Source organism: Macaca fascicularis, chromosome 1 (assembly GCF_037993035.2).
Source record: "Macaca fascicularis isolate 582-1 chromosome 1, T2T-MFA8v1.1".
In the NCBI taxonomy this organism is placed as follows: Eukaryota; Metazoa; Chordata; class Mammalia; order Primates; family Cercopithecidae; genus Macaca; species Macaca fascicularis.
The window spans coordinates 179532704-179559478 of NC_088375.1; the positions used below are offsets into that span (position 1 = coordinate 179532704).

The window sequence follows — 26775 nt, forward strand, 5'->3', positions numbered from 1 at the left end:
TCTGCACTTGCCTGTGGGTGAAGCTGGCTTCAGAGCCTTCCTGCCTGCCTCACAGGATTCCTGCTTTCTCTTTGTTTTAAGCTTCTGAGCTTTTTTCTTTTCTTTTTTTGTCAACTCAGCTGTATGTTTTAAAATATTGTATGTTTTTATCCAGTAGTATTATTTTTAGTTGGAGAGCCATTTAGGATACCTAGATAGAAGTCTACTAAATTTTCAGGGCATTCCATTCTGCCTTCGTCCACCATCTACTGAAATCATTCTCATTAAGGCACCAACACCTCTCCATGTTTCCAGATTGGAAAGAAATGTCCCTTGACCCCATCAACAGCACTGGTCCCAGTTGTTCTCTTCTTGGAGATGTTTCTTGCTTGGCTTTCAGGATCTACAGTGCCTTGTGTTTCTGCTTGCCCCCAAGCCATGTTTCCTCTGTTGACTCCTTCACCTCTATCCAGTTTTCTTCAGTGCTTCCTCTCTTTATTCACTATACTTTCTCTAATGAATTTAAATGTCATATTTCTGCCGACGGGTCTCCAATTTATATCTCTGTGGCCCAAACCTCTTCTCTTGAGTATACCAGACTTGAAGAGTCAGTTATCTCCTTTTGGTTGCCATACAGAGTTCTCAAACTTAGTGTGTCTGAAATGGAATTTCGTTTTGCCTCTCCGGCCTTTAGTCTCCTTTTTAGTAAATAACATCATCTATCTAGATGCTCAAGCCAGAAACATGGGAGTCGGCCAGGATTCATTCCTTGAATAAAGAATAACCAAACCATAAACAAGTCCTTTGATTTAATCTCTAATATGTCTCCATTTGACCTCTCTCTCTGGCTTCTGCTGCCTTCCTTCTCCATTAGTCTGTGAACTACCTAGACACTGCACTGGCCTTCTAACTGGTTGTGTCTGACTATGTCTCATTCTCCCATTCATCCATTCCATTCCATTCTCCACAGAACTGCAAGAATGACCTTAAAATATAAAACACTCTTTTGCTGAAAACGCTTCTGTTGCTTTCTTTCTAATCATGGTCTGTAAGTGTCTCCATGATCTACATTCTTTGCCTCTCTGTATGACCTCATCTCTGCCACTCCTGGCTCACCATGTCGCAGCTGGGAGAGTTTTTAAACACAGCAGACTCTTTTCTGCCATCCCCAATCAGGACCTTTACCATTTTAGCCTCACTGCCTGGATTGTTCTTTAAACAGCTACATCTGTCTCATCGTTTAAAGATTATGTATTCAGAGAAGTCTTTCATGACCACCACCCCAAGTAGAGGAAGCTCCTGTTTTTCTTTTGAGGCCTTTTTGTTTTTCCTTTCATGGGACTTAGCACAATCTGAATTATCTTCTGTATATGATACTCTACTTGGTTTTGTTGACTCTGCTAGAATGAGCTTCGTAAAAGCAGGTACAACATCTCTTCGTAGTCACTGTTCTGTGTCTAGTCCCTAGAACAGTGAATGCTCAAAAAAGAGAAGAAGAAAAGGAGGAGAAAATAGAGCTTGCTTAAGAGCATTAATTAATGATCTAACTGGTACTAAAACTTTTAATCGCTGCTGATTTACTACTTTTTATGTTAATAATTAAGTTTTAATTTCTAAAATAAAACTTTTTTAAAGAATTTAACTCAAGTTATTCTGTATGTTGGAGAGCTGAAACAACTGATCTCAGCTATCCAAAAATGCATAGATGTTCCACATTGTGGCAATTCCATCAAAATACAGACTTACAGACTCCCAAAATTATATACAGTAATGTTAAAGACGTATTAGGAAGCATTTGGGAAAAAACTTTGAAAATAGTTTCCAAACTTTTATGATTTTTCCTCTAACTTTTCACTTAGGATAAAAGAAATGTAAGGGTTAATGGGGAAACTTTTATATTGCCATCTCAATTTTTTTTTTTTTCTTTTCTCATAGGAGCCTCATGGATGGGTTGTGGATTTGGTAAATAAGGTATATGACTTTTGTTAATATTGTCATGTGGTATATTTTCAGTTTTCTAATGAGATGTCCTAGAGTTTGGTATGTAAAGCAAATGGCAGCTGCAGAGAATAATAAAAATGCTTTAAGGAGTGGATTTCATATTTTCTTCCCTTTTTTGTATGTACAATATTAGCAGGTAAACATCAGCTTTTGGACTTAGTACTATCTGCAGTATGCCACAGGAGCAGTAGAAGGATCGATGCAAGGCTTCTCTCAAGACCAATGTTACAGAGCACAGTGATAAAGTCGAATGTTAGCTTTAGTTCCTTGCTTAAATTATTAATATATAACATTTTAAAATTAATTTGTGTAGTATAATACGATGACTGCAGTCAATAATTACTTAATTGTATATTTTAAAATAAAGAATGTAATTGGATTGTTTGTAACTCAAAGGATAAACGCTTGAGGGGATGGATACCCTGTTCTCCATGATGTGCTTATTTCACATCGCATGCCTATATCAAAACATCTCGTGTGCCCCATAAACATACACACCTACTATGTGCCGAATAAATTTTTCAAAATAAAACAATTAAAGGGAAAAATAAACTAAATTAATGTGTGCCTTTTTTCTTCTCAGTTTGGAGAATTAGGTGGATTTGCAGCAATCCAAGCCAAGCTCCATTCAGAAGATATAGAACTTGGGGTAAGTTAAACCACTGTCTGTGCCCAGTGTGGGAGTTCATTTCATTTGCGTTGGTATACAGCCAGAGGGCATGGTCTGGACATGCCAAGTTAAATGTCAAATTCAAGGTTTTCGTCTTTAGAGGAGCAGATTCCACAGTCCTGATAACCAAAGAAATGTTTACTCCTAATTATAATCAAATTGCCATGTAGAGTTTTTTTCCTCACTATTTTTTCTTTACCTATGGAGTTTTTCTCTTAACTTGTAATGGTTACATGAAATTATCTTGCTGTTTAAAGTTGGTTGCTATATATGGCAAGTATATATATGCATAACAATTTTATGGCTCAGTTAAATGATTGTATAAAATCAGAATTTACTTCATAGACTCAGGCACAAATAAAAATACTTTAACAGAGTTGTTTAGTAAGCTTTTTGGTGTTACAAAAACTTTTAGATAACAAATGGCTGTAACATGGGAGCTTAGAATTATCAGGTGCAGTGTTTGTATCAACTTCATTTTCTCAAAACATAACCTCATAGTAAGGGGAATAACTAATCTTTAATTTTCAGATACTGTTGACCTGTTTGTTGCTGAGAGCACTTTATTCTTTTCTATAATTAATAATAATTCAATTAAAAACTATTACATACTTGGCATAAATAAGACACTGCGCTATCTGCTGTAATTTGATAAATACAGAAAATGTGTTAAAATAACATACCCAAGTGTTACAGATTGTGCTTACAGTTGCAGTTATTTCTGTGAAACCATGACTAATCGATTCCTATTGGTCCCTCTCTGGGTGAAGGAAATAGCAATGGTCAAGGAGAGAGACTGATGGTGTAGTACTGTATTGACTCTTCCTTGCGACCTAGTGTTTATCCTAAAGATCAGATGTCTGCCAGATCAGAGACACTGATGCAGAAGCCTCCTCTTGCTTCCCTGGAAGTTAATTAGGTTGTTGAACTGTCCTTGTGATCCCCATTGAATAGATCAAGTATGTTGGAAATGACTTTATTGGACTGACATCTTTATATCAATTCTTTCTATCCAGGAGTTTAGTTTCTCTAGTCTTATTCATGACTTGATCAAATCACTATTCAAACTTTTTTTCTGATATATGAAAAGAGATTTGTTTAATTTTGACAGGAAAAAAATCTTCTCAAATGTATTTCTAATCTTCACTGTCTTTTTCCAGGCTGTCTCAGCACTGATTCAACCCTTGGGAGTGTGTGCAGAGTACCTCAATTCCTCCGTGGTACAGGTAAGATTAAACCATTTCACGTTACTTCTTAGGATTGAAGACGTGCAAACTGTAATAACTTCTTTTTATCAGGTTATTCAGAATGGTCTTTAATCCAGAGTAACTCCTTTTTTCACATTAGCTGTCCTTTTAATAAAAATGCCATCAGATAATAAAAATTATTGAATAATTTGAAGTATAGGAGACCTAACATTTGAGAAGGCTATTTACCTTTTCAGTTTATCATTTTATAAAATACAATTTTTATTTATTTTTCATTTTATTATCTGTAAAGTAGGCAGCATATCCTTATTTGCTTCACAGGATTATTTAAGGATTTAATGCCATTATGTATTGAATCAGATTAGTATGTATGTATTAAATCAGCTAGGCTCACTTACTGGCTCAGTCGCTCACTTCTGAATATCAGCTTAACAGCACATCTTGTCTGATTTCCTGCCTCTCTAGGATTGTAAGTCAGCAGGTCATAGAACAGTCAAAGCTGCGAGTGTTCAGTTTTCCTAATGCTAAAAGCCTATTCTACTACCTTGTTTCCTTCATTTCAATTAACAAGTTTTACCGAGCAAAATGTCACGTTGAAATACTTCTATTTATTTATTTATTTTTATAAATAAGTCTATGCACCCTAAACTTTTATAGAGCTTTTACAAAATCACCGTAAATGGTTTTGAAAGCATGGTGTCCTTCTGGAGCAGTGTTTTTAAATGCACTGTTCCTTCTTTCCAACATCACATTTACTTAGGGCTGCTTTAATAAGGGAGATAGGATTTTTTTTTAGTAGGTTCTGGAAATTTCTGTTATTTCTTTTTTCTTTTTCTTTTTCTTTTTTTTTTTTTGAGACGGAGTCTTGCTCTGTCCCCCAGGCTGGAGTGCAGTGGCGCGATCTCGGCTCACTGCAAGCTCCGCCTCCTGGGTTTACGCCATTCTCCTGCCTCAGCCTCCTGAGTAGCTGGGACTACAGGCGCCCGCCACCTCGCCCGGCTAGTTTTTTGTATTTTTAGTAGAGACGAGGTTTCACCGTGTTAGCCAGGATGGTCTCGATCTCCTGACCTTGTGATTCGCCCGCCTCGGCCTCCCAAAGTGCTGGGATTACAGGCTTGAGCCACCGCGCCCGGCCTTTTTTTTTTTTAAGACAGAGTCTCGCTCTGTCGCCCAGGCTGGAGTGCAGTGGTGTGATCTCGGCTCACTGCAACCTCCACCTCCCCGGTTCTAGCGATTCTCCTGCCTCAACCTCCCGAGTAGCTGGGACTACATGCATGTGCCACCATGCCCGGCTAATTTTTGTATTTTTAGTAGAGACAGGGTTTCACTGTACTGGCCAGGCTGGTCTCAAACTCCTGACCTTGTGATCCACCCTCCTTGGCCTCCCCAAAGTGCCAGGATTACGGGCGTGAGCCACCATGCCTGGCCAATCTCTGTTATTTCTAAATGTTAAATGCTTTCTTTAGATGTCAAGGTAATCCTGCAAGAGTTTTAGGTGAAATAGGATGGCTGTTTATATATTTCTCCATTCTGTATATTAAGCTCTTTAGAAACAGCTAATATTCCTTCAGTTTATTAAGCATATAAATATAATCATTAATATCATAGTTGAAACATGAAGACATAAAGAGACAAAGTGATTGGACTTTTTAATATTTTAATAATAAACATTAATAATTTAATAATCAGGGTCAGGATTGGGTTTTAAACACATGCTCTTTACTCATGCCTTGCTCTCTGGAAGGGAATTTAGCATAAATACCCCAGCTGCTAACATTAAGGTCTTTAGAAATTCCAGATTTAATATATAAACAGAGTGTACTTTAAAAAGAACAAGAAGTGTATGAATTCCCAACCAAGCACATCTGACTTCATCTTTATTTTAATTATATCAAACCATCCAAAATTAAATTTCAGCAATAAATTCATACAGTACATGTTACTTACATAACAGTTGTCTCTACCACTTGCTACTTGTATGACTTCAGAAGACTCTTATTTAACTTGTGTGCCTCAATTTCCTAATTTGTAGAATGGCCATAATAGTAATAGCTATCTCAAGAGTTGCAGTAAGGATTAAACAGCACATGCTGAAAAGAACACTATGACTCTCTTAACCATAACAGCTCTCTCTCCTTCCTATACAATTGGCATTAAGTGTAAATGAAGAAATTCTATCTGGATAAATGCCTGATGTCATTTTAGCTCATTGCTAATGTATTCTTGGCTTTGACAGCCAAATATTGTTTATCTCTTTCTTCATCAGCTAAGTTTTAAATATTTTCTTACTTAGATGGAAGTGGTAATTTAGATGTATTAATGGCTAATACTTTACCATTCTCACATACTCTTTAGAGTTAGTTTTCTGGTTGTGTTACCATTCTGGAGCAGTGTATTGTATGAATCTCATCTATAGGCCTCATTCACATCAATAAGCAAAAGTCGTTCATATGACAGCATATTTTCCATGGTCTGTGTTTACATTCATTTTTAAAAATCAAACACAAAATATTTATTATAAAAACAGTGTTTTAAAAGTTAGACTGTGTGTCTTGAGTCACTCTTCAAAATTACCTTTATAAGATGGTAATGACAGAAATTGTACTTATATTGAAGAAACTGAGGCACCTAAGATTAAGCAGAATCAGTTAGGGGTTTATTTGGCAGTATTAGCTAGTTAGTAGCTGCTCTGATATGAAAATTTTTATCTTTTCATTGCACCCTCTCCTTTGCGAATTGTAGATGAAGAAGTATTCTCTCTCTTCTTTTGGGACAGCTTCGGGAGTTCTTAGTAACTGTAGCATTTTATTTCTACAGCCCATGCTAGACCCAGTCATTCTTACTACAATCCAGGATGTACGGAGCGTAGAAGAGAAAGACCTCAAAGACAAGGTAAACGCTCTCTCCAGCCAGATACGCCCTAGTGCCAGTTAGTTCACAGAAGCAGAGCCAGGACTTAGCAGCGTTCATACACTTTGGATTCTGGTCACATGCATTCACATCAAATTAACTTTACATTTCCTAATTAAAAAGTACTGTTTCTGAAGCACCATTGGTTGTTGTTGCCTTAGTCAATAGAGTTAATACAGTGAGTAAGTTATACCATTCAGAATTTTACTAACATGATTTTGATGGTATCACAGTTGGCGTAGAGGAAACTTTAAAATAATAGTGTTAAAACTTACCCAGAGTTGTTTAAAGCAATTTTACCATTTAAATTTAACATGATTTATTTTGTCTAGCCTAAATTTTTCACAGGACCATTCCCTTTCCTTTACTGCTCACCTATGTGCTATTTTGTTTCTAAGCAAAATGAAGTTAATTGGCTTTGTAAAATATCAGATACTGCCAGACCATTGTTACCCAGTATTCTTGTGTGTGTTATAAGAATTGGGATCAAAATGTTTTTACAGTTCCTTTTTTGTTTTTTGTTTTTATTCAATAAAAGAGATTAGTTAGCATCCCTGAGCTCTTGTCTGCCATTAAGTTACTTTGCATGCGCTTCCAACCGGATCTAGTGACAATTGTGGATGACCTTCGACTAGATATTCTACTGCGCATGCTGAAATCACCACATTTCAGTGCTAAGATGAATTCTCTCAAAGAAGTAAGTTTTGCATTTGTTTCTACAAGACTTAATGCGCAGATACTAAGTTCTACCAAAATGTGTGCTTATTACTATAAAAATGTTGGGAAATATGAATAATTTATTGTAATCATATAAAAAAGAGGTAACGATTCTGTATAAAACGTTGTATATCATTGTTAGTAAAGACATCTTCTCTGTTACTTTCAAAATTTGTGTCTGAAATATTTAAAATATGTAGTGTTTTTGTGAAATTTCCTAGAATATAATCCCTTAGAATGTACAGTTTGAGACTTTTGCTCTAAGGGTACAGTTCATTTTGTTTTATTTCAGATGTAAGTTTACTTCAATCTTCTAACTGGGGTTGGGACAAAAACAAAATGACTGCAACAGTGTTGGTCGAAGCAAAATGATGGAAATAATTTTCTGTAGCTTTCTGAACTTGCTATCATATCCACAGAAACAGCACAGTTGGTTTTGGTGTGTGACACATGGATCCAATGCAGTTCAGTTATAATTCAGTTATTTTTCCTTCAGTTTTGTATTGGTTAGGATTCTTGGCTACCAGTGAAAGAAACTCATCTTGAACCATTTTAGGCCAAAAGAGGAGTTTATTGAAAAGAGACTGGATTATTTCACATGAATGAAGGGTTTACTAGCCAGACCAAGAAAGGGTGGGCACATGTGGGCAACAGAACAACTAAAATTTGCAACCTGACCACTGTCAGGATTCTGTCCAAGTCTCGTGCCTGCTTTTCATAGTATGTTGGCCTTGCTCCCTCTCTACCTGCATTTGGCATTTTTCATATGGTAGAGATCAAGACAATGAATAGATCCCATGTTTCACATCCTGCGGTTCCCATCACCAGAGAGGGACTGACTTTCTGTATATGAAGTGTCTTCTTGACACTTCTGTATACTTTCCACATATAAAATTTGGAGGAAGTGCCTGGTTGAGGTATGGGTTAGATGTTCATCCCTGAGCCAATTAGCAGTGGTCCAGGGAACGAGAGCTGTAAGAATGACTCCATGTTCCTTTTTTTTTTTTTTTTAAGATGGAGTGGTGCTGTGTCACCCAGGCTGGAGTTCAGTGGCACAATCTTGGACCACTGCAACCTCCGCCTCACAAGTTCAAGCAATTCTCCTGCCTTAGCCTCCTGAGTGTTTGGGATTACAGGCACCCACCACTATGCCCAGCTAATTATTTGTATTTTTAGTAGAGACGGGGTTTCTCCATGTTGGCCAGGCTGGTCTCAAACTCCTGACCTCAAGTGATCCGCCCACCTTGGCCTCCCAAATTGCTGGGATTACAGGCGTGAGCCACCGTGCCTGGCCCTCCATGTTCTTTTTAAAGGGACATCACAAATGGTAGTCTGTTAACTTCTTATAACTGGCCTTTGATACATTTTGGCTAGTTATCGAAGCACATTGTAACATTGTAAAAATTATATACATATGAATATTTGATAATGTATATTAGACTCAGTCACAATAATCTTATCTTTTTAGGTAACCAAACTAATAGAAGATAGCACTTTATCCAAATCTGTGAAGAATGCTATAGATACGGACAGATTATTAGATTGGCTAGTTGAAAACTCAGTTCTGTCAATTGCACTAGAAGGTAAGTTGCTTTCAAAAAAAATAAAAATTACCTAACATAATTTAAATAGTATATCTTTGTATTAAAAAGTATACAAAATTGTTGCTTTGACTGTATTAGCCTTTAAATGATCTTATAACAAGTTATTATTTTGAATTAATAGAATTGTATTTAGAGAGTCAGTGTTCACTATATCTGACTTTCTCATGTTTCTTCAATTAGGCAACATAGACCAAGCACAATATTGTGACCGTATAAAGGGAATTATTGAACTCTTGGGTAGTAAATTGTCGTTAGATGAGCTCACTAAAATTTGGAAGATACAGGTAGGTGGATCAGAATTATTTTTGCCTTTGCCTAACGTTTTTGAACTACAGGAGAGGGAGAAGGGTGGTGAGTGAGCAGGGAAACGGAATCTTTATCTTGCTTTAAACAGAGCAGCTATACCTAACCCACTTTACAGTTTCAGGTTTTTATTAAGATTGTATGTATAAATCCACTTGCCACAAGAAGTTTCAAACTGCTGATCTAGTCTGGTCTTTTCATTTTTTAGATTAAAAAATTTTTTTAATTAAAATGTTAAAATTTTAAAAATTTTTAAAAATTACCTTTTTTTAGATTAAAAAATGAGAAGGTTATATAGCAGTTAGTGACAGAGCTAGGAATAGGTATGTGTCTTTGTTTATCAATGTAGTGTTCTTTTCATTATATTATTTTCATTAATAATTTTTTCCCATTTAGTCCCTATTAAATAAAGATGATAGATGAGTTTGTAGATCTCATCTTACTAGGACTGTCAAGAGGTGTGACAGAATCCAACATAGTCTTCAATTTCTCTTTTCTTCACTTTGATCATAGTCCATTTTACTGGTTTTCCTAACTTTCCTGGCATTCCTCCTTGAGTCCCCTTTACTAACTTATTCGCTTCTACTTTGACTTTATTTGGTTTTTTCAAGCCTTAGTTCTTAGCCCCTTTCTCACTGTATTCATAAGTCAATTGCAGGCACTCCTGTGACTTTGACTGCATTTGTATGCTATTGACTCTATGAATTATATCTCTAATTCAGATCTCTTCTTGGAGCTCCAATGTAATATATCTAAATATGTAACACACGTTCCCATGCATAGTGCGTTGGCATCTCAAATTAATTATTTCCCAACCTAGTCATTCTCCAGTCTATTTCATTAATGGTATTATTCTTCATCTAGTTGGTAAGCCAGAGAAAAACCTGCAGCACTTTTTGACTGTATCAACTTAGTCACTGTATCAGTCAGAATCTAGTCAGGAAGTAGAAATTGTGCTAGGTATATCAAACAAAGGGAATTGATTACAGGGGATTGTTTACAAAGGTGTTCCTAAGTAAGGTAGAGAAACAAAAAAGGAGAATGTTGGAGAAGCAAAAAGAAAGAAGGGGTATTAAGTTCACAGAAATGAAGCTGCTCTTGGAGGCGCTTTTACTTGAAGTGCTGGAACTGTCAGAGAGGTGCTACTGCCACCAAGGTTTCCAGAGTCCCTTGCTGCCACAGCCAGCATCTGCATCCACTCTGAGCCTAAGCCAGACGTACTTCATCCTGCCACTCATCTCCCAGTGCTTCTTCTCATTGGCAGAACATAATAGGAAGTTGGCTGGCAGAGGAGTTTGGGAAATGTAGTTGGCAGGCTCCCAGCCCAGCATTACAGAGCCGACTGTAAAAAGTCAGGTCCAGGAGTAAAAGAAAACAGTCCTGGGTCCCAAGATATTACTTCCCATGTCTTGACTTTGGTGGAATACACTCATATAATTTTGTTTTGCGAATATAAATTTTGAATCCACATAAGGTTGAAGATTTAGGTTGACGATTAGAGACCATGATTTATATATTGTATATTCCTACTACATTCAATGAATGACTCTATGTGCATAGTATATATTGAGAAAATTCTTAAGAAATTGAATCTTAAAATGTCCTCTTTCAAGTCTCTCACACGATGAACAGTGAGGCATAACAGTGACATAATTGAGGTTATAAAGTGAATTTAAACCTTAAGGTTGACAATAGGGTCTATAGCTCTGCAGCAAAGACTTACTGCCAATGGGATAAATAAACATTAATTGAAATCACAAAGTATCTATGAGTAAAATAAGAAATGAGGCAGGTAATACACTCAATTGGAACCTTCAGTATCATTTATAAAATGCCGAAAGTGAGTACATTTGTTTTATAATTCAATCTGTTTAAATCTTTTAGCAGTTGAAAATATTTTGTTCTTTTCTTGAAGTGAAATATGTCAGATTGAGAACTTGATTCTTGTGTGTGTGTGTGTGTGTGTGTGTGTTTTTTTCCATTGTCGGTTTAAAGAATTAATGCTGCTAGGAATTTAAATAAGGCCAGCTGATAACGATTAATAATGGTTGCTTCATATAGTCTTGCCAATATTATGCAAGTGGATGCTGATTAGACCAGAGTCGATTTATCTTTGTTATATTTTTGCTTGTGCTTCTGTAAATTGCTAGGGGGAAGACTTAGGTTGTTCCAAGTTCCACGACTTAACTTTTTGCCAATGTTTCCTTTTCCAGTCAGGACAATCATCTACCGTGATTGAGAACATTCATACTATTATTGCTGCAGCAGCTGTGAAATTTAATTCAGATCAGCTTAATCATTTGTTTGTTCTCATTCAGAAGGTATGTGTTCAGTCAGACATGCTTACTTTTAAATTTTCTTAAAATAAGCTCTTTTGTGGTCCTGAATACCCTTCCTCCCCACCAATTAGCAGTGTTTAAGTGTACTTTTCTTACGTTATTGTTTTTAGCTCAAGTTTAAAATTTCTGCATATTTTGCCAGTTTGATCGTGAAGCAATTCCTGTGTCTTTTCCATTCTACAGAGCTGGGAGACTGAGAGTGATAGAGTAAGACAGAAGCTGTTGAGCCTGATTGGACGAATAGGCCGGGAAGCTCGCTTTGAGACCACTTCTGGAAAGGCAGGAGAATCAAATGGATTTTTCTAGCTACAAATGCTCAAAGCAGCTATTTGCGTATTGGCTGGCTGATTATATGTAATATTATTGTAGGTATTAGACGTGCTCTGGGAACTGGCTCACCTTCCAACCCTGCCCAGTAGCCTTATTCAGCAGGCCTTGGAGGAGCACCTGACAATCCTTAGTGATGCGTATGCAGTGAAAGAAGCAATCAAGAGGAGCTACATCATCAAGTGCATAGAAGATATTAAGAGGGTTGGTTTCAGCTTTTATCTGATTTTGTTGTTAAAGCAACAGTATTCCCTGAGTAATTAGAGCCAAATAATTTTCCTCCCCTATTATGTAAATTAAACTAAATGCTGTATCTGGAAGCTCTTACCTTAAAGTACAAGATCGGGAAATTATAGGTATTGCTTTTACCAAGTCACTTATATTTCTCTTAAAATGAATTTTCAGCCTGGAGAATGGTCAGGTTTGGAAAAAAACAAGAAGGATGGATTCAAGGTAAGAATTTGCAAATGGAACCAACTAAAAGGTATACTAGTTTAATAATTTCCTTTAATAAATTACATCACAATTTAAAAATAATAGTATGTTTTAATGTTTCTTAATGTTCATATTCAAATTTGATGTCTAAAAATTTGTTTATGACTTATGCTTTATTAAAAGCTTGGGAGTTACTCCTAATGGGAAAACAAATCTAGGGTCACATTCAAAGAGTTAATTTTCTGAAATTAAAATTAAAATCTTCTAATTTTATGAAAAGTATATAAGAAGATTTTCAACTTAGTTTTTCTTTTTAAAATTAAATCTAAAGTATGCACAATTTTAATAAGTACAGTGGATTCTAAATAAATATTGTGCTTGTTTTTCTCCCATAAGGGAGAAATGGAGGAACAGTCATAGAATGAGAGAGAGAAAGGAAGGAGGTTCAGTCATCGATGGCACATAGTAGTGTTTCAGGTTCTTCATTTAGACATATTCCTAAAGTAATTCTATAGGCAAAGTCATTCAGTGAGTATCTGTTGCTGGGGCTTGATTTTAGAAGGCAGGGTTGGATAGTGACTTGTATAAGAGGGACTGGGACTGTAGGTTACTGTGAACTTCTGGACTTTCCTTGGAGGTGGTGGTTAGCAGATTGAGCGGTAATGATTGCAGCTCTCCAGTCCTTACGCCTCAAGCCTCTCCTCTGAGAGGGCTGATCACAGCGGCCAGCTCAGTGGACTGTGCTGCTGTTGTTGCAGCAGCACTAATTGGAGCAGTGTTGTCCTTCCACCTAGACCCTCAGGATGCCCAGACCAAACTTAAAGCCTGCACCGGGAAGGCTTCCACTTTCTGATTTTCATTTTATTATTAACATAAGAAAAGTTTTGGTAGAATAACTAGTGGCTTAATAATTTCATTGGTAAAACACATTGTTTGACTTTTGTTAAGTATTTATTTAAAGGATCTTGGATACCGCCAACTAATTTTCATTGGTATATTAAGAGACTCTTAGCTCAATGGGCTTTTATTTCTTATGTTGTGTTTGATCATAAAGTTTAGTTGGGGGCATTGAAGAACTTTGTGTTTTGTATTTCTGACACTGAAATGTGACCAAGTGAATTTTCTACATGTAACCCAGCTTTAGAGATTTTAAAAGGTATTTGCAAACTGGAGCTGGTAATTCTCAGGTTATGAGGAATTTTTCTTTTAACTCAACAACATTGCTTTCTTTTCACTCAGATACAATTTGAATTTTCCCAGTTTCCTTAGCTCAGTGATTCAGATAATTTAGCAACCTCTCCTTATGATTACAATTCATCCATAGTTATTGAAGATGTTTAGAACCTTCAATAGTAATAGTAAGAGGAAAAGGGTATCCATAGAAAAATGGTCTTTTCTTCTCAGCAACAGACACGTTTCTTTGTATATAAAAGGTCAAAGCTGAATGGACTTTTCCCTCCTCCAGGGAAGTGGCGTTATGAAACCAGAATATCCCTCCTGACCATTATTCCTTCCTTGTTACAGCTAAGCATTACTTAGCTTTTCTAGTCAGTTGCATCACTGCATCTTTATTGCTTCTCTTTGCAGTCATTTCATTTATGTCTGTTGTTTTATAACAAAACTCAAAAAGTAAAAGAATTTTTGGAGTTATTTAGTGAGACTTGAAAGTAATATTCTTTCTTTTTTATTTCCCCACTGCTCCCAGTAAAGAAATTCTGGTGTACCATTATTTCATTCTAAACAATAACATCTTGCCTTTTATATAGCACTTTTCAGTTTACTAAGTGCTTTCATGGACTTTTACAAAGTACACATTGCTGAAGGGGGGCAGTGGGAAGATCAAAGCCCCCTGGATATGGCTCCAGGCAGGGGGGTGAATTATTTACTTCCACTAAAGGTGTTTTTCTATGCTATGCCCTTTCCTGCCAGGCAGCAAGGTGGGCTGACTGGGGATTATGTCTCCCTGCCAGGCTACACAGAAACTAAGCAAAGGGTAAGACAAGATCACCCACTTCTTACTTCCCTCCCGCCCACAGCTACCTTTATTCCCCCAACTGATTCCCCTTCCCTCTGCTTTTGATATTTTTAAAATTCCCAAGTTCCACTGTTGTGTTCAGAAATTCTGACCTTGATTTCCTAACTTTATTTCTATAGATTCTGCAGGGTACCCTTGGCTCCCTTGGTCCTCTTTCCTTTGCTGCTTCTGTACCTTCCACTGTCTACCCCAATCCTTCCCTCTTATTTCACTTCTTTTTTTCTTCAATTAAAAAGTTTAAATGTACTCATCCAAAAACAAATTACTAAACCAAAAAAAAAAAAAACAAAACAAAACTCATTTTTCCTCAATTAGTTGTATCTGCATATTCCTTAAGTTGTTTATCTTCAGGCCACCTACCACAGTGCCTGACAGGCTTTTAGCAAATGTTGGTTTCCTTCCTCTTACCTCCTCCCCTTCACCCTATGAGGACACCAAAAGCCTCACTTAGCCATAGCTGAGTTGCCTCTACTTAACAAAACACATAACCGAAAATAAAAGTAGCAAAATGTCCTCAGTACAGATACTTTCACATGATGTGGTTAGTACAGGAGGAAATACTTTTAGAAATTGTCCTCCCAAGCAAAAATTTTTGCTGTGGTCCTAGATAAAAGGGTAGGTCTGGAAAAACAAGACAGAAGAGGAAGTGGGGATGTTCAACTTTGAGAAGAGAGAACTCAAGAAAATATGAAAGCTTTCTTTAAATACTTAGAGCATTGTCATAGAGAAGTTTCATTCAACTTACTTTTTATGTCTCCTAAGAAGTTATGCAGAAGCATGTTTCAGTATCAATGAACTTTTATGTGAGAACAGTCTGAAAACAGAATTCAGTCCCTTCTGAGGTAGTGAGTTCCTCATCATTGGAAATAGTAAGTCAGTCATTGTATAAAAAATGAATAAATATAATTTAGGCATAGGTTTGCAGGCTAAACCAATTGACCTCTAGGGCTTCATCTAATGTTGAGTCCAATTTAGACATCCCATTAGCTCCTACTTATGAAACCTCCACTCTGTGACATTATCAGATATCTTTGTTGAAATTGGAGAAGAGTAATTAAAATTTTTCTTATAACTTGTCACCATGTCATAGATAAGATGAAATAAATAACATCTTTCCTGTTTGCTAAACTTTAAAAGGGCTATATTAGAATAATTCTTAAATTTTAATTTTATGGACTTTTTCTTTGAATTTTATTGTATAACAAGTTACCTTCAAAGGATAATTTTCAATATTAAATAAGAATAGTGTTACCATAATTGACTTAATTGGCCATCATGATACTTTTTAATATATTTGCTTATTGTTGAAGAGTTCATATTTATGTCCCAATTTTGTAATCCTTTTGGGAAGGTATCTGTTTGGATATGAACCTTACAGTTTTTATTACTGTCATTTTGCAACGTGTAGCAAGAAATAGTCTAGCTGGTCTCACTACGTAGTTGGCCTTTAATATATACCTTATTTCTGTGATTCCAAGATGCCAGTGATTGCAGCCTGCATCTCAGATTTAATAAGCTTGCAAAGAAGAAAAAAAGAAACTGTCCATTTTGCAGTTATGGACCGTTGGTTTAGATTCTTTTTTTTTTTTTTTTTTTTTTTTTGAGACGGAGTCTGGCTCTGTCACCCAGGCTGGAGTGCAGTGGCGCGATCTCGGCTCACTGCAAGCTCCGCCTCCCGGGTTTACGCCATTCTCCTGTCTCAGCCTCCCGAGTAGCTGGGACTACAGGCGCCCGCCACCTCGCCCGGCTAGTTTTTTGTATTTTTTAGTAGAGACGGGGTTTCACCGTGTTAGCCAGGATGGTCTCGATCTCCTGACCTCGTGATCCGCCCGTCTCGGCCTCCCAAAGTGCTGGGATTACAGGCTTGAGCCACCGCGCCCGGCCTGGTTTAGATTCTTAATGAGAGGTTGAGCCTAAGCCTTTTTTTGAACAATTATGAACAGCTTCATGGGAGCACACTGCTTTGCATTGTATGTAGTAATGCTTTGGACCTCTCTGAAATCTTTAAGATTGGCTGTATAATTTTGAGGCATGTTATGAATATGGAGTTTTGTGTGCTTGTTCTATTTTGTAAAACTCAAGCTGCTTTTTTTCATGATTGAGTTATGTACACTACAAGTTAAACACCTTCTCTTGAAATAAGGTGCAGCTTAGGACAGAGAGATATTTAGTGTTGAGTGGTACAGCCCTTCACAGGGTATAAGTCTGTCATGCCAACTTCTCCTGGCTTTGGAAAATGCTTTAGTGTGAGACCACTGTTTTCTTTTAGTTTAATTATGTTGATGGACACAACTGGTTAGTTAGTGCTGCATTATAGTGTAATATTTTTTATAACATTTAAGTAACATATTAGTGATCCAAATTTAAGTGAGAAAGCCATTCTTGTTTGGTACTACCTATACCAGGTAACAACTAAAATGACAGGTAGATGAACAAATACCTTTTGTGTCCAGCTAAGTTTGCACATACTCAGGTAAGCACAGCTATATAAAAACTTACTCCCCTGTGCCTAGTGGCTAGTGAGTTTCTTTTGACATAATTGTCTAATGTGTCCATTTCAGAAATGTTAAAATATATGAAATCTTTGTCTTAGAATCTAGGAAATATCTGATTTGCTGATTGAGGATTGGCTGATCTCTATGAGGCAAGGAAAAAACTATTGTGTGACAATAACACATTTACATATTCAATAGTGAGATGTTTCTCTACAAAGACAACAAAAGTGTATTTCCCCTCCACAAGGGTCTTCATCTTATACTAAGGTTCAATAGAACAAGGAGGCTTTAAAACAAAAAATTCAGCCTCTGAAGAATGCTGAGGAGTTAAGTTTTTACTCAGCTTTTTGGTTAGAGATTTAATAGTCATGTTTTAACTGAAATTCTTACCAATTTTGAAATTTCATAGTTTGAAAGATGCTATTTATTAAAAAGTAGTTGTCTTTATAAAGAGTATTACACGAACAGTAGACTTTTTAGATCTGTACTATGACAATCTGGATTGTCATATACCAGTTTCAGAAATAATATATTTGAAAGTGTTTTGAAAAATGTACAGTGTAAGTGTAAAATGTCTGTAATAATAAAAGTAGAATTACCTCTTATGAAAATGTTTTAACTAGGAAATACAGATTATGAATATTTTCTTTAATATTTAGACCACTATTGGTGTCTTGATCATGTCATTGGTATCTTAATCATATAATCATAGAAAGCAATATTCTTACTCCATTTTACTTACCATGCAGTTCAGTATTATCCAAGTTAAGCTTTGGCCATCAGTTTATTTTGTGTCAACATGACTTAGCAGCCTGTGCTACTTAATCTGTCCTCTGAAGTTGCTAATTCCTTGTCTGTTTTTTGCTGATGTACCCCTGTACATTTACTGTCACTTCACATCCACTCCTGTTTGCAGTTCTTGGCTTTAGGAAATTGCATGCAGATTAAGAAGTTGAAGACTGAATTATGAGTGCATGGAGATAAGCTCTAAATGGTCAATATAAAGAGTAAAATAATAAAATGTGTAACAAACCTGATTGACTTGGAAATTTTGTATAGCTAATAAATGAATCTCCTGTTTATTTCTAAATTTAATTAATGTAACTTCTTTTTAACTCTAGTCATCTCAGCTTAATAATCCTCAGTTTGTATGGGTGGTACCAGCTTTACGTCAGCTCCATGAAATTACTCGCTCATTCATAAAACAAACTTATCAAAAGCAAGACAAGGTAAGGGTATAGCTATTTTTTATTATTATACAGTTACTGGCATAACTTTTATAATAACAAAATATGGCTAAAATTGCTGAGTTTATAGTCCCTATCTTTATGTTTATTAATGTAATTCACTTACATCATTTAATAATCTTGAGTTTAAGCATATTCTGCTTTCATTTCTGTGGAGCTTTTTTTTTTTTGGTATCTCCTTAACTCATTTTCTTTTTATTTGCTTAATTTTGAAATAATTAAGTTAAACCAATTTTTAAAAGTTAGAATGGCATTTTAAAAATTGGTTTGAAAAGATTAAAAAGCTTGTTGCTTGTTTTGTATCATAAAAAGATTAGTTTGCTTAAAGTACTAGAGTTTCCTCAGTATATAGACATGGGAAGAACGATCCAGAAAAGTATACAGGAAGTGAAATAGTTATTTTTAAATAACTTTAAACTTTTAAATAACTTTTAAATAGCTTTAAAAAAAAAAAAGGAATTTTTTTAGATGGAAAATGTTAGTAGTTTATTAATTTTCTAGTAAATGTACATACCAGATTGATTTTGTTTACTTTTGTGTAGGAAATATGAATGAGGAAATTCTTATGTTTGCTTTGTCTCATCTAGGACTACATATTTAAATAGCAGCTTGTATTAAACCAACAAAATAACTGCAAATTCTCATTACCACTTTTCTTTTTGTTATTTTCGCCAAGAGCATTATTCAAGACTTGAAGAAAAATTTTGAAATAGTGAAATTGGTAACGGGAAGTTTGATCGCTTGTCATCGGCTTGCAGCTGCTGTGGCCGGGCCTGGAGGCTTAAGTAGCTCTACACTAGTGGATGGCCGGTACACTTACCGGGAGGTATCAGGCCTTGTGTTTTTGCTTCATGATTTACAACATTCATTGGACCTTTTTATACTTTTACTATAAAAAGAATTTTTGTTAGCTGTAACTATAAAGAGGTTGTGTGAGGTATCTTTGTAGTGATGAAACAGTTTTGTATCTTGATGTTTGTGAATTATTTTTCATATGATGAAGGAATAAACATCTTTTTCTTTGTTTTTGATCTGAAATAATAATTGCTAATTCAGTGGATAATGGGTTTTGTTTTTCAAATCAATTGATTAGCAATATTATAGTTCTTTAAAAAATTAGGAAAAAATTTGTTTTTTCCTAATTGTGAAATTAGGAAAGTTGTGAGTTTGTAGTGTTTTACTCTGAGATTGCTGAAATTACATTTTATTGACGTCCAAAATTAACCGAATTTCTAATAGACTTGAGATAGATAGCTGCTATTACATTGTACTATCAACTTGTAAACAGAATTCTAATATTTACTTTACCCTAAATTATATGAAAAAGGATTAAGTAAAACTGTTGTTAAAACTTAAGAGTTTTGTTTTAATGTTGCTTTTAGGAATGAATGCCTGGAGTTAACTAATTAGCATTATTTCTTTTTGCAGTATTTAGAAGCACATCTAAAATTTCTGGCATTTTTCTTGCAAGAAGCTACTCTGTATCTGGGCTGGAATCGTGCCAAGGAGATCTGGGAGTGTCTTGTAACTGGCCAGGATGTTTGTGAATTAGATAGAGAGGTAAGAAGATGGTAGTGTGGATAAAGTAAGGCAGAAATATTTAAATATTTCACTTTTTCTGAAAAGTGTTTTCACATCTTCTAAACACTTTTCAGTTTATATAAGCATAAATAGTATGGGCCAAGAACTGTAAGTGCTGAAAAAATGTTTTATATAACATGTATTCATGATAAAAATAAATGTATGAGTTCTTTGGTAATTTTGATACCATTCTGGATAAAATACCAAGTTTAACCAAATGAGTATAAAGAATTCTAGATATATTTAAGTTTTTTCCCCTCCATATGAAACTAATTTTAAATTATCAACAGAAAACTTTAGGCCGGGCGCAGTGGCTCAAGCCTGTAATCCTAGCACTGTGGGAGGCCGAGATGGGCGGATCACGAGGTCAGGAGATCGAGACCATCCTGGCTAACACGGTGAAACCCCGTCTCTACTAAAAAATACAAAAAACTAGCCGGGCGCGGTGGCGGGCGCCTGTAGTCCCAGCTACATGGGAGGCTGAGGCAGGAGAATGGCGTGAACCCGGGAGGCGGAGCTTGCAGTGAGCTGAGATCCGGCCACTGCACTCCAGCCTGGGCGACAGAGCAAGACTCCGTCTCAAAAAAAAAAAGAAAACTTTGAGTTCCTATAATGATGTTGCACCCCAAAAACAGAAGAAGAATTGGTACCTGGCCAAATTTTTTTTAAACTATAATTAAACAGCCAAAGATAGATTAAATCAGGAACAAAACACCTGTCTTGATATTTTCTAACAGTGAATTTCATTTTCCTCATCTTATTTGACAGAATAATATTAACTACTTCCTAGACTTGTCGAAAGGCTTCACTATTGTGATAGTGCCTGGCGTAAGCAGGCGATAAATGTTGATGGAAAAACCCAAGTATAAAATCCAGTGAAAAGTATGAGTAGATATTTTCATTATCTAGAGGAAAGATTGCTAGTAACTGCTTCATTTAATTTCAGAATTCCAAGCATTTTAGCTTTGAATGGTATTTTGACAATATAAACATTTGAAGTATTAAAATAATTTATCTTTACTTTTCCAGTTTGGAATATGTATGTGCCTGAAATGGATCTTAGTTACAGGGTAATATTTGTCTTATTCCACAGATGTGTTTTGAATGGTTTACAAAAGGGCAGCATGATCTCGAGAGTGATGTTCAGCAACAGCTCTTCAAGGAGAAAATTCTTAAATTGGAGTCATATGAAATCACTATGAATGGTAGGAAAAAACTTAAGATCATTTTTTTTCAGTACTTTTAAGTAAGAATTGTTATTCTTTCCTTTACTTTTAATCCTCCTTCCCAGAAGCAACTAAACAGGAATATCATTCTAGAATTTTTCATGTACATATAAAGACATATTTAGTACTCAAATTCCTTTTTACATGAATGGTATCTTATAATTAGTTTTTAAATCATATGGCCTGCTAGGTCAAATTGCCAAATTGTCTTTTTAAAATTTCTTAGTACAAAAGGATTCATTAAGGTAAAAATGTATCAAAGTATAGAAATCCTCCTTTCAGGTGTTTCTTTTCATTGAATTTTTAAATTGAGATATAATTTACATACCATAAAACTCACTTTTTAAAGTGTACAAATGGTGGCTTTTAGTATATTCACAAAATTATGTGACCTTCACTCTGTTCCAATCCGAGAACATTTTCATCACCCCAAAAATAAACCTATACCCATTAACAGTCACTTTCCATTCATTTTATCCAGCCTCTTATCTATCTTCTGTCTATGGATTAGCCTAATCAGAACATTTTATATGAGTGGAATCATACACTGTGATCTGTTGTCTCTGACTTCTTTCATTGTATTAAGGCATAATGTTTTCAGGGTTCGCCCAGGTTATGGCATGTATCAGCACTTCGTTCCATTTTATGGCTTTATAATATTCCACTGTGTGGGTGTACCATATTTTATTTATCCACTCATGAGCTAATGAACATTTTGATTATTGCCCCTTTTTGGGTGTTATGGTTAATACTGCTGTAAACATTCATGTACAAGTTTTTCTGTGGGTATTAGTTTGCATTTCTCTTGGATGTATATCTAGAAGTCAGATTGTTGTGATATGTAATTAACCTTTGAGGAACTGCCTGTTTTGCAAAGTGCCACACTATTTTGTAATTTCGTAATCCCACCAGCAATATATGAGGGTTCCAATTTCTTCACATCCTCACCAATACTTGTTATTATCTGCCTTTTTTTATTTTAGACATCCTAATGGGTATAAAGTGGTATCAGAATTTAATGGGTGTTTTTTTTATTTGTTTGTTTGAGATGGAGTCTTGCTGTGTCATCCAGGCTGGGGTACAGTGGCATGATCTTGGCTCCACCTCCCAGGTTCATGTGATTCTCCTGCCTCAGCTTCCCAAGTAGCTGGGATTATAGGCACATGCCACCACACCTGGCTAATGTTTGTATTTTTAGTAGAGGCAGGGTTTTACCATGTTGGTCAGGCTGGTCTCAAACTCCTGACCTCAGATGATCCGCCTGCCTCAGCCTCCCAAAGTGCTGAGATTACAGGCTTGAGCCACCACGCCTGGCCAAATCTAATGGTTTTAATGTGCGGTTCTCTGGTGACTAATTATATTAAGCATCTATTTATATGTGCTTATTGGCCATTTGTTTATATTCTTTAGAGAAATCTTAAAATCTTTTGCCCATTTTAAAATGGGTTTGTCTTTTAATTGTTGAGTTGTAAGAGTTCTTTATGTATTCTAGATACTAGCTCCTTATCAGATAGTTGATTTGCAAGTATTTTCTTCTATTATGTGAGTTGTCTTTTCACTTCCTTGTTAGTGTCATTTGAAGCACTTAATTTTGATTATATCCGATTTACTAATATTTTCTTTTGTTGCTTCTGCTTTGGTACCATATCTAAGAAACCAATGCCAAGAGTCTTACGGTTTTAGTTCTTGATCCACTTTGAGTCTTTTCATTGATTATCTGTGTTACCTAGAGTACATGAATTTATTTGGCATTTTATAATTACAGGTTTTAACTTATTTAAAACTTTTTTTGAAAATGTGAATCTTTGTGATCATCGATTGAAAAGACAAGGAGCTCAGTTGGTAAGTATGTTATTCTCAAATCTAGAGAGTTGGGATAATCTAGTATAACTTGATATTCAGCAAAACAAAAACAAACGAAAAAAAAGTGTTGAGAGATAACATGGATTTTTTTTTTTTTTTAAAGAACAGCATCTCCTTGACTGCCAGTTTCTACCTTGATGACAGAGCTTCTCCTAGAGTGTAAGGGAGGCTCCTACCTGCACTACCATGCCTCACCAGCTACCTGGGAGGACACCAGTCCCTCCTCACATCTCTCTGTTTCTGGCTGATCTAGGGACAGCCAGTGGCCTCCTGTGGCTACATGAATGCAGAGCAGGGATAGTTCACCTAAGCTTCCAACTCCTCAGATCCAGCAGTTCACATGTACCTAAAAAAGCAAGCGCAGTCTTCGTCCTGGGATCACAATGGCAGGGATTTGGGGAGAAAAATTCAGGAATAGACAGGCAGGAAAACTAGGATGTACAGCTTATGTTTATATTTACACATACCCCTTTGGGGGAAAAGAAAAAAAGGCTTATTAACTCTTTTTCTACGTCCTTTTTATTCAAGACATGACTTCCTGGGTGGTAAGATCTTTTTACCAGATCTTACAAGCTCTGGGTCCTGCTGTTGCCTACTGAGCTTTAGAAAGACCAGATTGAGCCCCAAGAATTAGTGACCACTTCTGGCTTGACTGTGTTTCCTTTTGAAGAAAAGCTCCTGAAAATGGTGCCCATCTCACTCCTCCTCTATTTCTGCTTCAGTAGCCTGTCGGGCTGTGTGTCCAGTTTGGGTCTAGGGACGTCTGAAGAGATATCTCCATACCTATCCTGGTTCCCATGGAATTTGCCCAGTGCTTCTGTGGTTGGTTGCTTTTTAAAGTTCCACATCAGTATAATATTATTTTCATATAGCTGAGGTTTTGCAGCCTTAATTCGTATTGAACTGAAGAAGTGTGGACTCGTGATGTAACAAAATAATTGTTTGTGGTTTTGTAATTTTGTGATCCTGATATGCTTTATAATTTTTCTTCTTTTGAACAGTATGTAGAAAAGCTGGAATTGATAGGAATGGATTTCATTTGGAAAATAGCCATGGAATCACCTGATGAAGAAATTGCTAATGAAGCTATTCAGCTAATCATAAACTATAGTTACATTAATCTAAATCCTAGATTAAAGAAGGTAGGTATCTAAGGAAAGAAGTTACCCATACACAAGAAAGCAGAAAATTATATATATATTTTAGTGATAAGCTGTGATCCTTGGCATGACCAAAAATTGGCTTATTTTGATATTTTGTGCTGAATAATGATTACAACTAAATGTCAAGGACTAATTGTAATTTCCATGTACTCTTTCAGGATTCAGTATCTTTACATAAGAAATTCATTGCTGATTGCTACACAAGATTAGAAGTGAGTAGCAAATTTTATTTGACCTCTCTTTGAGGTAAATTTTTTTTTCTTTTGTAATTTTATCTTTTTAGATAATTTATAATGTTGATGTTTGTGGCTGGATCCTATTGAAGAATTTATCAATAGTACCATATTGTGGCATAGGGAACAGATGTTTGCCCAATATATAAGTGTACTTTATAGGAAATCTTTCTCCCTCTCATCAGCTGTTTTCCCCACTCCATCCACCTTCCTCCCCTTTTGGAGTATAGGAACTATCTTCAGAAAATAGGTCGTCTATACATTCCATGTTTGTAATAGAATCTTTTTCTCTTTTTTCTTTTTCTGTTCAGGAATTTTATACAAGCACTGCTTCTTTTCTTTTTTTTTTTTTACTTTATGTTTCACCTAGTTATACCATAAATGTTATTAAAGGCCACAGCAGGACAGTTAGTAGTAGGTGGTATCGGTTGTCTTTGTCCATTAGAAGCCTGCTGTGTAATGCTACCTCACATGTATCTCTTTTATTTGTAGCATGACGGTTAAAGCATTAAACGTTCATATTCAGTTGATATGCTTAAGTTTCATATCTAATCAAAAATATTCCAAAAGCCTAAAATGCTACTGCCTCCCAACTCCAATAAGTTAAACTTTCTGATGATAAGTATGTGCTAGAATATGTACAGTATTTCCCTAATTGTGACTTCTATCCAAATATGTCATTATAAAAAAATATTCAAGTATTCAAATACCCTTTATGAGGTCCCATGTAAGTATTAACATGTATGTAGGGCACTAGTTCTCAGCTGTAGCTTATTTTGCCTCTGGGGGTCATTTGGTAATATCTGGAGACATTTTTGGTTGTCACAACTAGAAGCATCCTACTGGTCCCTAGGTAGGTAGAGGCCAGGGATCCTGTTAAACATCTGGCAATGAATGCCCAGGCCAGCCCTCTGCAACAGCAAATTATCCTGTCCAGAATGTCATTAGCGTCCAGGTTGAGAACCCCTGATAAAGAATGATTGATTGGTATCTTTTAGGCAGCCAGTTCAGCACTTGGTGGCCCCACTCTAACACATGCTGTGACCAGAGCAACAAAAATGCTTACAGCAACTGCCATGCCAACTGTAGCAACCTCAGTTCAGTCTCCTTATAGGTAAGTGATCAGAAGTGAAAAATACACAACACACATACGTCAGTTTTAAATGGTATTTTTTGTGTAGGTTTCTGAATTATTGATTTCGTCATTTTGTATCATCATTTTTGCAAGCTGTCATAATCCTGAGAATTACATGTTCCCCATCATACACCCCTGAATCTGTGTCTCTTTGGAAGTTCTCTGTGTAGGTCATCACCAGAACCACCCAAGTACTGCCCTGTGCCTACCCTTCTACCTGGTGGACAAGTCTTCTTGTTTTAGTTTTTATTTGATTCATTTTACTTTTATTCTATGTAGTATGAATAACTTACTGTTTAGAATGGAATACACATACATTGTATGAAGATTAATTTTTTTCAAGTTTAAAATATTTACTTAGGCTTTTCTCCTTGAATACTCAAGCTCAGAGCATTAATAGGGTAAGAAGAATGAAGTGGAAGATGATTAATTAAAATTATGCATTATAGTATAATCATAAAATATTCAAATAATAAAAGTATTTTTCAAAATAATTTTTAGTGAGAACTTTATCCCCCAATGTTTGTGTTAAAACTTTAAACTGACATTGTCTCTTTTTTTTTTTTTTTTTTGTACATTGGCTCTTAATCTATTACACTGCTGTTTTTTGAGTTTTCAGTTATTATTGATGAAATCTTTTTTTTTTTTTTTTTTTTTGAGGCGGAGTCTTGCTCTGTCGCCCAGGCTGGAGTGCAGTGGTGCGATCTAGGCTCACTGCAAGCTCCGCCTCCCGGATTCACGCCATTCTCCTGCCTCAGCCTCCTGTGTAGCTGGGACTACAGGCGCCCGCCACCACGCCCGGCTAATTTTTTTTTTTTTGTATTTTTAGTAGAGACAGGGTTTCACCATGTTAGCCAGGATGGTCTCGACCTCGTGATCCACCCGTCTCAGCCTCCCAAAGTGCTGGGGTTACAGGCGTGAGCCACCGTGCCCAGCCATATTGATGAAATCTTGAGTTTAGCATCTGCTGTAGTTCTTTGATGTCAGAGAACTACAGCAGACGCTAAACTCAGATTTCATGAATAGGAGGTATAGGAGAAACAATGCATAATTTGGAACGTTATATGGAAGTAACTAAAATACTTTTGTGGGTTTCTTATGAGCCTCTGCTGGTAAGCAGCACCACGTCCTTGTTTTTCTGTTTTTTGTTTGTTTGTTTGTTTTTTGAGACGGAGTCTCGCTCTGTCGCCCAGGCTGGAGTGCAGTGGCGTGATCTCGGCTCACTGCAAGCTCCGCCTCCTGGGTTTACGCCATTCTCCTGCCTCAGCCTCCTGAGTAGCTGGGACTACAGGCGCCCGCCACCG

The 26775-nt window shown here is 36.1% G+C and overlaps 1 protein-coding gene across 6 annotated transcripts in view; it reads left to right on the forward strand.

Moving 5' to 3' along the window:
* The window catches only part of USP24 (ubiquitin specific peptidase 24), a 148945-nt gene that overhangs the window by 47571 nt on the left and 74599 nt on the right, over positions 1–26775 (forward strand). For 4 of the 6 annotated variants that reach the window (XR_012419749.1, XR_012419742.1, XM_005543253.4 and 1 more), the window contains exons 6-24: positions 1915–1950; positions 2564–2629; positions 3811–3876; positions 6676–6750; positions 7307–7465; positions 8954–9068; positions 9270–9373; positions 11606–11713; positions 11915–12010; positions 12101–12262; positions 12464–12511; positions 18145–18252; positions 18947–19096; positions 19699–19830; positions 20945–21056; positions 22843–22919; positions 23942–24082; positions 24262–24315; positions 25335–25450. Coding sequence is in view for 4 of the 6 variants with exons in the window: in XM_005543253.4 (XP_005543310.3) it covers positions 1915–1950; positions 2564–2629; positions 3811–3876; positions 6676–6750; positions 7307–7465; positions 8954–9068; positions 9270–9373; positions 11606–11713; positions 11915–12010; positions 12101–12262; positions 12464–12511; positions 18145–18252; positions 18947–19096; positions 19699–19830; positions 20945–21056; positions 22843–22919; positions 23942–24082; positions 24262–24315; positions 25335–25450 (1925 nt within the window). In the remaining 2 variants the exon portion in view is untranslated. Of the gene's footprint in view, positions 1–1914; positions 1951–2563; positions 2630–3810; positions 3877–6675; positions 6751–7306; positions 7466–8953; positions 9069–9269; positions 9374–11605; positions 11714–11914; positions 12011–12100; positions 12263–12463; positions 12512–13661; positions 14487–18144; positions 18253–18946; positions 19097–19698; positions 19831–20944; positions 21057–22842; positions 22920–23941; positions 24083–24261; positions 24316–25334; positions 25451–26775 lie in introns of those variants that run through there. The other 2 variants (XM_074005916.1, XM_074005915.1) reach the window with 2 other exon arrangements.